The sequence below is a fragment of the Amphiura filiformis genome, chromosome 20 (genome assembly GCF_039555335.1).
Source record: "Amphiura filiformis chromosome 20, Afil_fr2py, whole genome shotgun sequence".
In the NCBI taxonomy this organism is placed as follows: Eukaryota; Metazoa; Echinodermata; class Ophiuroidea; order Amphilepidida; family Amphiuridae; genus Amphiura; species Amphiura filiformis.
The window spans coordinates 37,431,953-37,449,885 of record NC_092647.1 but is presented as its reverse complement, the minus strand read 5'-3'; the positions used below and the strand labels follow the sequence as shown (position 1 = coordinate 37,449,885).

The 17,933-nt window shown below is 37.7% G+C and overlaps 1 protein-coding gene across 1 annotated transcript in view; it reads left to right on the top strand.

The window, feature by feature from the left end:
* The first annotated feature begins 2,982 nt into the window (after window positions 1-2,982).
* The window catches only part of LOC140142297 (ras-related protein Rab-8A-like), a 28,766-nt gene continuing 13,815 nt past the window's right edge, over window positions 2,983-17,933 (top strand). The window contains exon 1 of the mRNA XM_072164266.1: window positions 2,983-3,864. Within this exon, the coding sequence (XP_072020367.1) occupies window positions 3,717-3,864 (148 nt within the window). The 5' untranslated portion in view covers window positions 2,983-3,716. The remainder of the gene's footprint in view (window positions 3,865-17,933) is intronic.

Genomic DNA, 17,933 nt, shown 5'->3' with positions numbered 1-17,933 from the left:
ACAATTACATGTATCAAGTTCTCTTAATTCTATCAGATTTAGGATTAAAGGAGATTTATTTTTATAGTGAAACAACTCAAATATCACTGATGCAGTATGACTTATTGTAGAAGGAATTTTGACCAAGGAAATATCACCATATTTACAAGGGTGAAAATAAGCAGGATGCGGGACTTACTTCAGTCCCATGAGTTGCCAACTGTAGCCCATTGAGATTAAAAATCACAACACCGGGCAACACTTTTTATACAGTCTATACATATTTTAAGATACCCAAGAAATAGGAAATGGTGAACCAATGCAAAAATGGTATCCTTGCAATGTACATTGTAGGTCAGAGATTGAGCTATTATTGTTGAAAGTAGACTGCCTTCAGATATTACACCATTTTGGCTTAAATTCTGACTGTTAGTGTTACGGTACTTATTAAGTGAGTCCCATTTAAATTTTAGACTAAACTAAAAAGTAAGTCCTGGTCCCGACTAAAAACAGGTGACCTAGGACTTACTTTTCCCCCAAACTGACTTCCTGGTACAATGTAGAAATGGAATTTGTCCAGTGTTACGTCATACGGTGTCACCGTAGCCGAAACATATTATGGCTGCAGCGTGAATGGACAAAACGTCTCAGAATCATCCAAACATAGAAATGTAAGTACATTTTGTACCTGAGAGTTGCCATCAACAAGCACCTGGAAAGACTGTGTGCATGATAATATACTAACCCAGCGCTTGTATCATCCTAGGTATTCTGAGGAGAAATGCATCATTCTGCCTACACGTACACATTCACCAGTGGTCAAGTGAAATTTTAGGCAGCTCGATTTGTAACTCCTAATAACAACACTATGACAGGGTCAGAAATTCGCGACCAAGTGCAAGAATCCTTTTGGATTCTCCCAGTGGAATTTTGCAAGAATCCATGGATTCTCGCCATATAACTTTGTATGTTGGTCAAATTTAGCTTTAACTTTGAAAGTAATAAAAAACCATTAAAATTATAAACTAAAAATTAAAAAAATTATTTTTTAAAAGGGCCACCCTGATTTTTTTTGCCAATTTTGGGTCGGTCGGTGGTGGAGGGCAAGCCAACAACTTTTTTTTTGCCTAATGTTCTTTCGTAGTTTAGAACACAGACTGATTAGTTATGCATCATTTGAGCAGGTTATTACCTTTTATCATCTCACACAGTGTCATCGCCTCGATCTCTTCATGGTAGAAATCGCCATGGTAGGTTGAATCCACAGCCACGCATGGCCATTTTATTCCGACCTTATAAGACGCATAATTAGCCAAGTGACCTGACTAAGGCTACTGACAATAGCCGGGGTAATTGATTTCTCGCTGTGTGAGTACATGTAAGCTTGTATACGACATTGCGGTCAATGGTCATACTGCCTCCACTGGAGTCCACTGTAGTCCATACAGTACCCACGCAATATAAAATTAGAATTTTGGTCAGATTTTGAGTTCAAGACGCACGGCCTTTTCTCAAGACGCAAGCTAACGACTATCATATCTGTTCAACACATATTTTCAAGTGTATGAGATGATTGAGATCAGATCTGGTTTCTTGAGACGAAATCATTTACGGGAGATATTCATCATTTTCTACCCCGGTATCCGAAGATTTTCGTCTGATATCAAAATCGTGCATAGCAATGCACGTGTATCGATCCCGGGTATTTATTTTAGTATCTCTGCTGCACCAAATAATTATTAGCCAGGCGATGTCGGTGTGTCTCATACAGCCATTTAATTTCCGGCCCCAACAAAGTTGCATTTAGAATAGATGCTGTGCTGGTGGTACCAGTTCACTTGTTTTACAAAGTTGAAAGAGGGGGATATCTCTTGTCACCAGCTATTCAGTCAAAAGTTCAACACAGCTGCTGACTGGATAAAAATGTCTCTGTCAACCAGGGTTAGCACTAGTTAGTGAAATACACTGTACCCATCGATGAAAAGGGAGGTTTTTTTTACAACCCGCCAAGTAACTTGTGTCAAACATTTATTTCTAGAGGTTTTAACTAAAAGAAGAACACTGTTTTGAACAGTTTTAGCCACTCAAGTTTGACTGTGACATAAACTTTGTTTTAGTATGAGGATGGATGCGTACAAGTGGTCAAATATTAATTTTTCACAATGCAAACTTCCTTCTTGTGTACTGCAGTAATTTTAAACCACAGATATTGGAACACATATCTGTGTTTAAACTGTGCATGTCGACCTCTAACCCCTACTACATGTACTAGGTTGTCTAGCCTGTCCAGTATGGGACCTACACCAAAATGAATAGATAGTACACAAATAGGGCAGAAGTATGGGTTCAGAACCAGAAAGCTGTTAAACTCACTATGACCAGCTCTTACAAAATGAGCATAAAGTTGGCTCCTTGCTTTTTAGCCTTCAAAAAGCAATATTTCTGCCACAATGTCTTTTGTTTTCTATTGAATTTTGCCATGATTAATGAACTGTATCTTCTATAGTGCCCTGGTGACTTTATGCTCATTTTGTGGGAGCAGGTGATTGTGAGTTGAGGCTTTCTGGCTCTCAACTTGATATAATGATGCCAATTTATGATCAGTAAAGATCCCTTTAGAGATCATTTAAAAAAAGATGGCTATGACTTTGGACAGGGTGTACAAATGTACAATGTACATGAGATTGATGGACGGGGTCATGCTCCATGATATGGGACAGACTATAGATAACAGGAAGTGTATTACTTGTGGAAATAGGAATGTCAAAGGTCATAAAACAATTGGTAGCAAGTGAATGTGTAATTGATAGTGATTACTGACCTGCATAAATTTATTTGGTTTCATATCAACTTGAAAAGGTACAATGTGCATTATCATGGTTACTACATGTATGTACATGTGTACAATATAGGTGTGCACACATGTAGTACATACATGTCCTGGTACTAGGCAATGGAGAACTGAAGTGTCTGCTAAATAGGTAGTTTCTGCCTTTCTGCAAAGTTATCAGTATTGTTTGTAATATAAACTAGGATGTTTGTGAAGAATCAAGCTTGGTTCCTGGTAGCGGACCGGTAATTTATGGGAATATGATTGAAGCTTCTAACTTCAAGATAGGAATTTGTTTCACTCCAAATTGCTGTCTGTTTGCTAACCAATCACCAAGCCAATGCAAATGTTGCAATCTAAATAACCTTTAACAATCCTCAGACCTCACAGAAAATGCTGAGAAGAGTTTTGTTAGCTGTGGCTGATCCAGGTGTAACTATGAATGATCATGGAATATGAAGCTAGTTGAGATCATCTGCAGAGTTTCCAGGAACCTGCACTTCCAACTTTCACAATGACCAAGGTTTTGGTTTTCTTCAAGCCACACAGTACCTTTGCCATTTGTGAGATTATATAAAAGCGTCAATTAGCAATATAGCTGTGTACATACATGTAGGAAGAAAATTGCACTGTAATTCATGATTTGATGCTCTTATCTTATCCATGGAAGTTTGCCCGAGTGAGGTGACCTTTGACATTGTAACATGGTGTGAACTGCTAATACCAAGGTAACCAGGACATGAAGGGGAAGCTCTGCCACTACCATTTATTGACTTTCACTCAGTGATAGTAGTGGCAAAAGTTAAAATAGGAAACTGTGGACACTGAACTACTCCGGAGCTGGTCAGAGCTGGCCTTCCTTTTGAATTGACTCTGTGTTGAGCATCTGCTGTGGCACTCAGTTTAGATGGAAATAGTGGAAACCAGGGCTGTGGCTCAACCTGATCCGACACATGTCAAATTACTCATTCTTGGTGATGCCTCTGTGGGCAAGACAAGTATCCTGGTGCGATTCACCAATCAGTATTTTGATGATAATTACCTCATGACCATAGGTATGTCTACATTAAAAATGAATAAATTTAGTAAATAAATTAATGTGCGCACTTTATCCATAATGGATATCAAAGCGGTTATTTTTCAATTCTGCTCTGCTAGGATATCACACCATTTGGTAGGCAACAATATACAGTGCTGTTATGACTAACCCCCAACACTTAGCTGTTAGTGGTGGAATGGGACACCTGGACAAGCGACTGTTTTGCCCAATGCAACATATTGGCCCTGACAGGGGTTTGAACCCATAACCATGTGTGATCAACTGATCATGAGTCAAATGGCTTAGGCTGCTGTGCATAAAGTGTGTCTATGTGACTTTGATCTATGTGTTGATTGATTATTGGTTCTAGCCATATTATTTTAATTATCGAACTACACTGTAGTACAATTGATGTAGTTCCACCTCAGTAGCAGCCCTCGTATTAAAATTTTGAAAGGGCAAACAATCTCAAGTCATACTTAACAGAAATCATTTGGTTCCTTTACAGTTAGTTCCAGGGAGAACCTTCTGCAGTGCCAGAAGTCACAGAAATCCCCATAGGCCCCATAGAACTGCATCTGACTGGAGCGTGGGGTACCCCAAAATCAATTAATTTTCAGGCAGTACCCCTCAGGACTGTATCTAGCCGAAGCCAGAATTTTGGCATTATATTTCACAAAATGTTCACATGGACAGGCCTGATTGGAAAGTTAATTGCTGTGTCGTGCTGGGGGTTAAGATGGAATTGTCCAGTCGGGACTGACCTTACCAGTTGTGTCATGTCGGTGTACACAAATTCTATGTGCTGTCTCCCTCTTCATTAAAAGGTCATGGTTTATCTGTGTGTGTTTAATGTGTCATTGATTTTAAAATAAAATAAAATAATATTGGGCAGGTCCAATACATTCCACATCAAAATAGGGCTGGGGCAAAATAAAGTAACTTCTCTCGGGACAGGTCAGTTTGGGTGCAGATGTCACAGGGAAATTTTGTCCCACCAGGCCACCAAACCTTTTGTTTTTGAAGTTCATATAAGATGATAGTTCCAGTAAATTGATGCAGTTTAATATAAACACCATCAATGCTTTCTTTTTTCTTGTCCCCTCATAACATAGAGGATTTGATATATTGGTGGTGCAAAATATAGCACTAGTTCATTATCATTTAGCTAGAACCTTTCCCCCATATCATCAAAATGTATGTATTATTTCAGTATAGAAATGCCATGGGCAATTTGCCTTAAAAAGACAAAATTTTCCTTACTTTAAAACTGAATTTGGAAAGAGCAACCTGATGTTCTCCTGAAGCACTCTACATTGGCAACATCTAAAACTTGCCCAGTAAATGTCATACAGCAGAGCTGTACTTTATCTTCTTTGTAATAGCCTCCCTCCCCTCCCTAAAACTTGCCCAGTAAATGTCATACAGCAGAGCTCTACTTTGTCTTCTTTGTAATAGCACCTTGCCCCTCCCTAAAACTTGCCCAGTAAATGTCATACAGCAGAGCTGTACTTTGTCTTCTTTGTAATAGCCGCCCTCCCCTCCCTAAAACTTGCCCAGTAAATGTCATACAGCAGAGCTCTACTTTGTCTTCTTTGTAATAGCCGCCTCCCTCCCTAAAACTTGCCCAGTAAATGTCATACAGCAGAGCTCTACTTTGTCTTCTTTGTAATAGCTGCCCTCCCCTGCCTAAAACTTGCCCAGTAAATGTCATACAGCAGAGCTCTACTTTGTCTTCTTTGTAATAGCTGCCCTCCCCTCCCTAAAACTTGCCCAGTAAATGTCATACAGCAGAGCTGTACTTTGTCTTCTTTGTAATAGCCGCCCTCCCTCCCTAAAACTTGCCCAGTAAATGTCATACAGCAGAGCTCTACTTTGTCTTCTTTGTAATAGCCGCCCTCCCCTCCCTAAAACTTGCCCAGTAAATGTCATACAGCAGAGCTCTACTTTGTCTTCTTTGTAATAGCTGCCCTCCCCTGCCTAAAACTTGCCCAGTAAATGTCATACAGCAGAGCTGTACTTTGTCTTCTTTGTAATAGCCGCCCTCCCTTCCCTAAAACTTGCCCAGTAAATGTCATACAGCAGAGCTGTACTTTGTCTTCTTTGTAATAGCCGCCCTCCCTCCCTAAAACTTGCCCAGTAAATGTCATACAGCAGAGCTGTACTTTGTCTTCTTTGTAATAGCCGCCCTCCCCTCCCTAAAGCTTGCCCAGTAAATGTCATACAGCAGAGCTGTACTTTGTCTTCTTTGTAATAGCCGCCCTCCCTTCCCTGAAACTTGCCCAGTAAATGTCATACAGCAGAGCTGTACTTTGTCTTCTTTGTAATAGCCGCCCTCCCTAGATAGACCCATATACTTGTTCCAGTTTTCTACTTGTTGCAATTAGCATGTGACATTAAGTCAATATGGAATTTTGCCCATGCACTTGCTATTTTTGGCCATAAATTGATCCTGTAACCACGGGTTGCTTGATACTTTGTACCAAATCTAACCAACGCAATGTGAATCAGGGTATATGCAGCTAAACCGGGAATGGCTGCTAGTTATAGCAATGATGAATCATCAAGTGACGAGGAGGTGACAGTGACAGAACCTATTTATGTCTACTATAAGATTATGCTGCTAGGTGACCTTGCTGTCGGAAAAAGCTCAATCTCCTACAGAATTGCTGAAGGAACGTTTTATGAAAATTATATCATTACTATCGGTAAGCAAATCCAGGTAGTGGACTAGAGAAGTTTATTTAAGCAAATCCTAATCATCCAATAAATATTAATTGATGTAATGATATGGTAAAAGTTATGGATTTTTACGCCTTTTCCATCTTTTGAACAACCAAATAAAGTAAATTTTAAAAAACTTTTGTGAGGAAATGGAAACCAAAAAATTGTCAGGTTTGCTGCATCATTGGAGCGCTGAGCTGTCATTTCCTATTGCTCATTAGTAGGCCTGGTGAACTTTAAACTTACCCAACGTGATCATGTTTGTGCTCTGTGAAGTATAATGCAAATAAAGAAATTACATCAAAGCATACATACACTGAAGTTTAGAATTTGATAACAATTAAACGAGAGCAGTGTGTATAGCACAGGCTTGATATATGACCAAGTGTTGGTTATACATGTAGTAGGTGATTATTGTGGTTTACCTTATTGGTGCATAAACTCATTTACTTGTGGTGAATTATGTGCGAGAAATGTTATGTCAAGGGAAATGGGATTGCATAGTTCTTCCTGGATGGAGTATACAAAGGTGTAATTACTAGATAAATACATTGTTTAGACAACCTATAACCGGTATAGGGATCAAGAGAGTTTGATTGAAAAAGTACCTGTATATGATTATACAGTCATGGTGAAGTATTCCTATGATTTCAAGATACTACTCATTGGCGATTCAGCAGTAGGAAAGACCTGTTTGACACTGCGATGGTAGTAATCTATGGGAAGAAAACTATGTGTTAACTATCGGTAAGCGTACATGACTTTCTTTAAGAAGAAAAAACTTTTTTTAGTTTTTAGTTCCTCTTATGAGAAGTTGTACTCTGTTTTTGATAAGGACTGTTGAATTTGCACAAATAAACTTAGAATCATCAAAGAACATCGCCAGCCGGATATATTTTCACATGTAGTCAGTGAGTGTGTACTTACGTTGCCTTTACAGTTTAAATGAGAGCCTATTGCATAAACATGATACACAACACATATATACAGCGAGATACGCATATAAAGGCAATTCACATTATACTGGGCATGTAAAATGCATGTGATATGTAATTCATGAATCAGTAATCCAATTTTTTGTAATGTTTCCTCCTATTTGCAACAATTAGAAATTAGAATGTTTAAAAACTTAGAATGACTTAAAATGGACAGTATGATAAATTTGTTATAAAGTTCAGTGTCAGTATGGTATGGGAATTTACCGTGTGTTCAGTGTCGTATTGGGTTCAGCCTTTACGCACAATAGTTTCCCTACCATACCTCTGCTTCACCTAATATTTACCTGTTCTGAGCACTATGCTTGCTATTTTGGGATATTGTTTCATCCAGTCACCGATATCCTGAGCATTGTTTACATCACACGTGCCTGGCAATGGCATGGATCCCTGTTGTTGTGCGTATTAACAGAGTAATATGAATGATGAATTGGCAACAAATCACAGATACTTAACATTTGAGTACATGTGATTTGAATCAAGCCATGAAACATTGATCACATTGATATGGCTTGACCCAGTTCTCAGTATGCAATAATATGAAGGGGGGGGGGACAGGTCTGAACTCATCAAGTACAGAAATATTGTGACATAACATGTAAATGTAGTCATGTACCGCACATAGTGTACAGTGGCGTTGCCAGGGAGTGGGAAGGGAGGCAGCTGCCTCCTGTGAGAAGTCTTGCCCTCTGTAGGATGCTGGCTGTCCTGATATTTAAAATTTTAAGCCTTTTTTGTACTTTTTAGCCCATTTTTTGACCATTTTCGTCAAAGTTTGCCCTCCCCCTTGAAAGTTGCATTCCCCCCATGTCCACCCTCTGAAAAAGTGCAGGCATGCTACTGATAGTGTAACACACATGCACATATCCAGACACTTGACACACACACACCCCTGCACCCCCTGACCCCATACACCCACTATACCATGGGCAGGAGGAGTTACAGTGCTTCTATACATGTATATATGCTAGGCCTATAATAGCCCAGGCTTTGCAGTTATGATGTTCGACTGAAATCCTTCAAGCGGTCAACAGTATGTGGTTGGTGCTATTGCTGAGGGGAAGTGCCCCATGCCCTCTCCCCAGAAGTGGAAACCTTCTTTGAAAAATAAGCATCAAAATGGAGTGATTGGAGTTTAGAGTCATAATTTGAATGACATGGACAGTCTTCCATGCACATCGACAATCCTGTACATGCAGGTCTACTTACTTCCTTCCCCTTTTGAAAGTTTGATTAAGCGTATGTGCTTGTACAATCATGTCTTACCTATAAAATACTCAAAGCTGTGGATAATGTTCTGCAAAAAACAGGCCTTGTTTGTCAATTATATAATTTACAATGTGCAACTTTCATGATGTAATATTCTTACTAGAACCGATCATTCATTTAGTCACACAATTTATAGGAGCCTGTAACAAATTGAAACTGGTCACAATGGCTTGTGTAATTTGAAATTAACAGGTAATGTGAACATTGTCTGAGTATCACTTAGCACTAAGAGGAATTCTTGCAACCAAGACAACCAAGAAACATTGAATCACTCATTTACAGTTACACTATGGACCACAATGGCCTCATCCTAATTGCATAGTTCAATAACCTCAATTAAACAATCAGTACAAAATTGGACCTCAAGTTGCAGAGTATGAGTTTTTGTACCCAAACTTTCAAAGGTCATTCAATGAATGTACAAATGTATTGGGGTTAGTTAAAGAACTGTGCCCCTGATAGATGAGCATGTTGTGGATCCTAGTGATATATTTACCTCCGTAAATATGGACTTGTAGGAAGTAGGTACTGTATGTGGTTTTCCTAAGAATGATGTTTTGATGTAAAGGATTGATGCCTTTTTTGATAAACTCAGAAGATATCATTATACATTGTAGGTCACATGAAGTAGAGTGAAGCAGATGTATACGTAGATGACGCATTTTGTGTGTGCCTCGTTCAATAGCTTTTTGACATAATTATATTGGACTTCATAAAATAAAGTATGCACATTGTATCATTTAGAAGCTACATGTAGTATCTGTTGAAGTAATTCAAATAATAATATTGCACTCCAAATTTTGCAGGTCTTGTTGGTCTTGATGCAAGGGCTTTGTCAGCTAGTTTCCCCTGCCGCCAGTTTTAATTTAGAAATAATTTAAAATTGGTTCCGCTTGCTTCACACAAAGTCACCAACCGTTTTCCACTTGTAAGGTATTGGGTCGTTTCTGATTGGCTGTCATCTAATACATGTAGTAACAGTTAGGTCCTAGGCCATAAAGGACCCACGAGATACCGAGATACATGTAGCACAACACCGCAAAGCTTTAGTTAGAGACCCATCCGGCTGTCATATATACAATCATGTTGAATGTTACAACTGTTATACAAGCCTCTAAATGTATAGGTTACAAACTACTGTTAGGAGCCTCTAAATGTCTATAAAGGTACTTTATGATGCATTTTCGCAAGTACGACCTTCGATGGGCGCCATTTTGTTTAAGCTTTTCCTGGTTTGGTGAATAGCCGGATTTCAGCCGTTGGCGGCAGAATCCCAGACTGGGTTGGATGCCTATTTTCAAATCCTGGCTAATGCCTATGGTCCACTGTGCTTTGTCAACAGACTTTCATGTCTGTCTGCATTTGATACACAATATTAAGTAGCCGAATAAGCTATTGAAAGCCTGGGTTGAAAGCATTGTTTGAAGTTGTTGTTGATGTCGTGGAAAAGATTTTAGCCAGTCAAAAAGGGCTTGTGTGTTATCGCGGCAGACTGTTCGTTTGGAGCGAGCAGAAACTGGTTGTGGAGGAGGTCAGCGAATCGTCCACCCGTCTTTCTATGAGATAAATTTAATTTGTAATAGAATTTCATAAATATTTGTAGAATCAACAACTAAGTTACAGCCTCTAAATGTCTATAGGCAATTTTTGGTGCATTAAATGTAACATGGTTTGTTTTGCGATGAATCACCATTTTGATTATTGTTGTGAAACTTGCCACTTGGTGGTGCACTCACTGGCAGCCTAATTCCCAATGTCGGAATATGGCCAATGTGTCTGTAAAGGGCAGTTTTTTGATATCTAGGCTTAACCCATGTCTCGATGAGTCGAGATGTTGCGTAATCTATCTCAAATTGCTTAATAAGTTTCGACTAACAAATCACTATGACCGGTTGCAGCTGACTGACAGTTGCATGTGAAGTCTTCAATACATGCATATTTCTGTGGACTTGCAATAAACCTTGCATTTTTTACTGACAGACCCCTTAGACTCGCTTTTACTGTTTACTATCTGTTTATCAGTGTTTGTGTTGATTAAAACTGAACCTTGGAACTAGCTTTACAAGTGTGTACATGCATTAAATGTTCTTTACGGATCCTGATTACTGAGCCAGCCTGTCATCAGGCCAGAGTTCTTCGGCGCAATTTGTTTGTAAATGCTTAGAATGAGCGTTGAATTGATTGGTTGTAAAACGTTAACCCATAATCAACAGGAGTTTATGACCTATCACTGTGGAATTGACTTGAAAATGAGGCTATTTTGGCATGTGGTTGTTAAATGTAATCTTCGTCACATGTTTATTCCCAGTTGTGGCTGGAAGTAAAACTTGTACAAAGTTTTGACATTTATGATTCTCATGTATGGCCACATCGTGAAGTAACCATGACAACTGGATCAATGTTGAAGCCAGCAAAGACATTTTACAAGTTTCTTCTTATTGGTGATAGTGAAGTTGGCAAAACTTCTCTGCTGTTTAGATATTCCATTGATTCATTTACATATAATCATATGACGACTGTTGGTAAGAATTTGATTGAGGTATACATAATGTCTGATCATGATGGTTTATAAATAACCAACATCGCAGGGCCTATTTCATCTTGGTTTGCGAGAATCAAAATCCATCATAGTCACTGCACTTACTGTATGATACAATGAGAGAAGTTGATTCTCGCAACCGAAACATTACAAGAATGACCAAAATGTTGTATAAACTGTCAGGAAGGTTTTTTTTGTTCAATTTAAACTGAAATAATGAGGTAAAATGAACGACAGCCTTTGTGAACCATGGACAGCGCATGTGTGCAGGTAGGTCCAAGGTTTGAATATGAAAAGTCTTGTGGGTGTCCTCATTTAATGCTGGTGCACACCCCCACCCACACACCCATAATATTGGTGTTTGACAGCGCAATTCTTAGAACTGGCTTATTTCTTTGGATCATGATGGGGCCAAAAAAAATAAATTGTTTGTTTGTCCATAGAGGCTTATGAAACAGTTGGGTCGGTAGGTCGGATTATTTATTTATTTATTTTTACAGATATTGCACTTGAAACTGACAATTTGAAGACTGGTAAATAAATCAAAACACACAGCACTTTACTGGTATAACTCTTGAGATGGTTCTGCATGTTATACTGTTCATTTTCTTTACATTTTCTTTCTTTAAATTTATACTAACCACTGTTTTACTAGCACATTCAACGCAAATAAAAAAAAAAAAAAAGGACACGGTCGGGACCAGGGTACACGGTCGGTCGGACGTGGACAAACAAACATTTATTTTTTTTTGGCCTGAGTCTGTTGTATACATAGACTTCAAGAAATCTGCTATGTGAATTGTCTTGAGGATTATGATCCCTAAATTCCAAAAATGTATAAATCAGGGTGATATTGTGATAGCCCCAAGTGAATTCAAAGTAAAATTTAAGTAATAATGAGCAAACAAGCCAGTTTGTGATTCTCAAGTGCTTAATCTTATGACCTAATATGGATTAAGTTTGCAGGTCATTAGAGAAGTCACATTAACCTTCCAGATGTAATTTGAATGCTGATGTCATAATAAGTGCGGCTTACTATTATTATTATTATTATCAAAACTTATGGATTACAGGCAGCCTTTGATGGAGTGTAGTGGAAACGCAGTTGATAATTGCAATTGATTCTTGAGTACGCTGATCCTCAAGGATTCTATCACTGTCTAAAACACTGCTACAATCATCACAGGAACATCGAAATCTTCATATTTCAATTTGATATTTAATGACCACTGGCAATTTTTATTGTTTATCTCATGTATGACCTAATAATTCAGAAAACAAAAAAAGAGTAATTCATTTAGAGCCAAACAGTTTTCCTTTTATGGATACTGGCAATAGGATTTTGCTGCAACTTTCAAATTTTAAATGTATGCTGTGACATCAATATTTGGACCATTGCAACAAATGAGAAATCAATTCTGCTTCAAATGCCTATCCCAAATTTGGCACATAACAATCCGTTTGGAATAAAATTTGGTCATTCATTGGGGGGGGGTTACTTTTATGTGTTCACAATAGCAATGGCATGAAACGTTGATTGTTTCATTTTCATTTTGCCACCACCATTTCATAATCGGAGCAAGTTCAAAGTCAGCATTTCCAGGGTCTCACTCCCAGGGTCTGTGACAGATTATGCTGGTTTTTTGACCCCATGAAACTTTAGCATCATATAGATTTTGGTGCGTGGACCCCTACATGTACGATTGACAGGTAAGGTGGACCCCTGAATTCCAAAGTTCATCACTTTGTAACCTATTAATATGATTGAAACCGATTTTATCATATTTTATATCGAACCTTGGACTACAGCATACATTTTTTCATTTTTTCCTGTACAGCACATGACTATTTGTAAGCATTTTCTATTGTTGGCCAGTTAATGGTGAGATTTTGATGCAACAACAATAGATCATGGAATACTTACAAGTTCAGCAAGTTGATTTCAAGTTTAAGTTGTTGCTTATAGGGGATACTAGTGTTGGTAAAACTAGCATGCTTGTTCGCTTTGCTGATGATGATTTTCAACCAACTACTCTGGCTACAATTGGTAAGAGTAAGATGCAAAGTTGGTTAGAGTGAAAAAGCTTTATATTTTGATAATCGGTCACCATCCCATCCCCTTAGGATTAGGGTTATAGTTTGTCCAGCTCATAAGCGTGTGAAAATTATCTGTTTTTTGTTGCTGTGTGGGTATCAATAAAGTCCCAACAACATTAATGCGCACCAGTCATATACTGTAAAACACTTAAATTTCGCAGGTACTTTATTTCGCGAATTGAGAAAAAGCAGGATTTTATGAGGGTTTTAAATACCGTACGCGAATCCAGAAGATTTACTGTTAGTTTCAATGTAAAATTTTATATTTTGCGCAAATTTTCGCGAATTAAATACCTCGCAAAATTAAAGCGTTTTACAGTATTATGCAATGCGCAATGTGCAACTAGCATAAAGTGCTGTGACCAACTATGTGCATGTCATTCAATATCAATACACAATGTTATGAGTCTCATTTTTTTCACCAATTAGATGCTCAACAAACTAAACATGTAGGTTTTTAAGCAATAGCATAAGGAACTAAACAATTTGTTGTAACAACATGTTACTATGATGCAGCATCATTACTTTGTAGGGCTGTTGTTGGCATGCATTATGTTAACATGCATTCCAAATATCCTGACATGTCAACATAAATTTGGATATCAACAAAAAAGAGAAATTTGACTTGACAGTTAAAAAAAACCCAGGCTGTAGTATTAAAAAAAAAAAACACACTTTTCAGCTGTTGGATCATCTCAACAACAACCAGTTTTGAAAAGTCAGTGGTTCAAAGAAGAAAAGAGTAAGCTCCTTCGATTAGTTACGGCAAATTAAAAACATTTTAATTGATAAAGTTAGGTTGCCCATCTGTGCCTCATTCAATTTATAGTTCTTTTAACATTGTTAAATTTGTATCAGATTTTTTTGAATGCTAACAACAGATGAGACTCATTATAAGTGGGAAGGAAACGTTTCAAACATCCATTTTGATTTCCTCAAGTTTTCGTCAAAAGATGCAAGGTGATATTGCTACACTTATTACTGCAGAGCACAGATCCTGGAGAGGGAGAGGACTCATTCAACACAAGTACATGTAGTGACGTGTGTGTTTGGAAATGGTCCACACCAAGTCTTAGATCTTTATGTGATAACTATTTCATCATATGGAAATATATACTTGATTTGTTTTCATTGGAAACCTAGAGTCACAGGATATTGGCCACTCTTTAATGATCACTAATATCCTGTAAAGTACCTACAGTTGGGGAATTCTGTACACAGTATACAGAGACTTTGAAATGAAGCCTCCTTCATCGATGTATAGACTGTTGAATTTGGACAGCTTGGATGTTTTGAACAAGTCATGGATTCTGGGTCAGCAAATAAGTTGTCGAGACCAGATTATAAGATTAAGTTATTGCTTATAGGGGATACGGAAGTAGGGAAAACGAGCATGCTGGTGCGATTTACGGATTATATGTATGCGACTTCTTCTATGTATACAATTGGTAAGAAGTTTTAGAGGATATATCTGCTTGTACTTTCCTTTTGCAACTTGTATGCCAAGTTCTTTGCTATCTTGATTCTCTTGGTCGGCCTGACGTCACAAAGGGGAAATAACCTTGTAAAACCAGTGTGCGCATGTGCAGTTCCCCTTTCTCGAGCTGGTTGCTATGTGCATGCTTGTGCAAAGGGGAACTGCACATTGCCAAGGAATTTTGATTAATTTACAAAAATAGTTGTTAATCAACAAATCTGATCTAAATCTGCAAACTTTTGTCATTCATGCAATCCACTTAAAGTGGGCAACTGCTTTGGAGTGAGGATTAAACCAATGATGTTCTGTAACTGCACTTTTTATGGAATTTTCTGCCTAGTTCCATCTACTTTATGAACAAAAATGTTTTAAATGAAAATTGAATAATTGATCATTAACTATTCCATTTCATATGATTAATTTGCAAGAATTTTTTCCAAGTTTCATTTTCAAGTTTCAATTTGATCGATCAGGGGCCTTTTTCAGTTATTTTTGTTTGAGCATGGTTGAATCCCAGGTAAGCATTTAATTATGTGCAGTCAAATGGCACTTGACTATTGGAAGCTAATTTGTATAGCTTTGCTTGAATAAATCCTGTCAGCCATTATTGGTATTGGACATAGATTGTACGCCAGGTATATCTCCACGTTACCTTCAAAGTACACTTAAAATACATAATGACGACTGAAGATGTTCTATTTGGGAATTTCCCTTACGATTGGATTTGAGGCTTAAATCAACATTGATTTACGGAACTGTTTTCATGTATGTTCACTTTGTATGGTTCTTCTGAAGATACATCTATGTAGGTGTATTGTAGCAATAACATTGGAGTTCAGGGTGAATTATTTGGTATGGGTGTATGTACAAAAATGTACACTACACTAGTGAATGAGGTGATCGTTCACTGAATGAACTATTATGGCATATCATCTGGAGCAAGTGCCAGAACCAGACTTAAGATTCAAAGTGTTGGTTATCGGTGACACATCTGTTGGCAAGACATGTTTATTAGTGCAATTCACAGAGGGCACATTCACAAATCAATACATTTTGACTATTGGTAAGGCTCCATCCTAAGTATTTTTGTGTGAATTATATCTTGATTTGACCAGAGGATGGATTGTTGAAGTTCCAGCAACTTAAGACCCATTTAATCATGAGGTTACAGCATCCAAGGTTCACTATATTGATGGTTTGCTATGTGGTAAAATGTTTGTTATATCAAATATAATGAAATAAGGTTCACCTAGCTGTAACCCTAATCCTAAACCTAGCTGTATTTTGAAGCTAACCTTGCATGTATTTCATATTTGACATGTGGTGAACCTCGCTTTCATATTCGACATGTAGAAAACTTTATTTTCGACTAGGCTGCCATAAACATAAATCTATTATAAAATTTTACTATAGTGGGAATTCTAATTGAATGAACGCAGCTTTCAATAGCTGTACTCGATCCAACCGCGATCATATATCGCGTATTTCAAACTACAACGCTTAACGCATCGACCTTGGATACAATGCTAACCAATCACGAAAAGTGCGTTGGCATGGTTAGATTCACTTCCTCGTTGCTCACGCACAGTTGCACACGCTGGCGTATATCGCGGAGTGTACGCAAATATTCGTCATGCTATTGAAAGCTGCGTTCATTCAATTGGAATTCCCACTATAAGTGTCATTATGACGCTTTTAAGACTACAATGTAACTACAAACTTGTACATGTACAAGCTAGACTTACAGGATGTCATCTGCCAAATTATCAATCGCAATTTTAATTGTGATTTTAATCACAATTAAAAAAATTAAACTTAGTTTGTGAGAATTAATCAAAATTGATTCTCCTAAAATAATGCCTATTTCACACACAGTAAATTGACTTCCAAGATTCTTTTGATTCTTTCAAGATGAGTTTGTGTTTATCAATTTTGATTCACGCAAAGTTACATGAAACAACACCCCTGGGATCCATTTCACTAAACTTTACGAATCTTCATAAGTCTCAAAATCGTTCGTAACTTACGACGAGTTGTAAGTTCCATTTCACAAAAATTCCTTACGAACGGTACCCACATTTCACAAACGGTACCCATCGTAAGTAATAGTGATTTACTACAGAGACCCTTTGTAAAGTTACGTCTAGTATTGGGTATTTGTAACTTTATGAACGGTTACTTGAGTTACAACTTTAGGTTTAGTGAAATGGACTCCTGGTGTATGGCTCCTTTATTTTCAATTATTTATAGGCAGTACATGACACTACATTGCACCATCAAATGTGAGAGTGGTTTCTCTAACAAGGATATGTTGCATGACATGTAGCAATTCAATCCATAAAAAAGTACCAGTACATTATTATATGTTGCAAAGGTCTAGTAAATTCTAAATAGACCACAACTATCACATGATCATATCCACATAACACAAATATTTTAGCCCTGTATTATGAAAGGTGTGTTGGTTTCAGAGTTGCAAAGATCTCATGTCCTGTACATCACATCAGGGATATGATCACATGGACATCCTTGTGGGTAATTCCCTAGATTGCAATATGTTTGTGTACAAACCAAAAGTTCCAAATATTATATAAAGCAAGGTAAGGCTAGGAATGATAATATCAAACCAGATGCAACAAGTGACTCTTCAAGTTATAATTTCACGAGAGAAGCAATATGGGTTGTAGAGAGATAGTAGATTGTACATATCGTGTGCTAGTGATTGGGGATATGAGAGTAGGCAAGACTTGTATACTGATACGTTTTGCAATGGATGCTTTTCAACATCAGTACATTTCAACGATTGGTAAGAAATTAGAATGAATCCTATATGTTGTCTAGCAGCTCACATGTCAAAGTGATATGCTTGGTGACGACTAAAACACAATGCGTTGTGTGCAAGAGTCATGCACACAAAAATATAAATGCGTGCAAGTTTTGTTGGAAACCATACATTTGTAGCTTGATGTTTGATGTGCATGGGA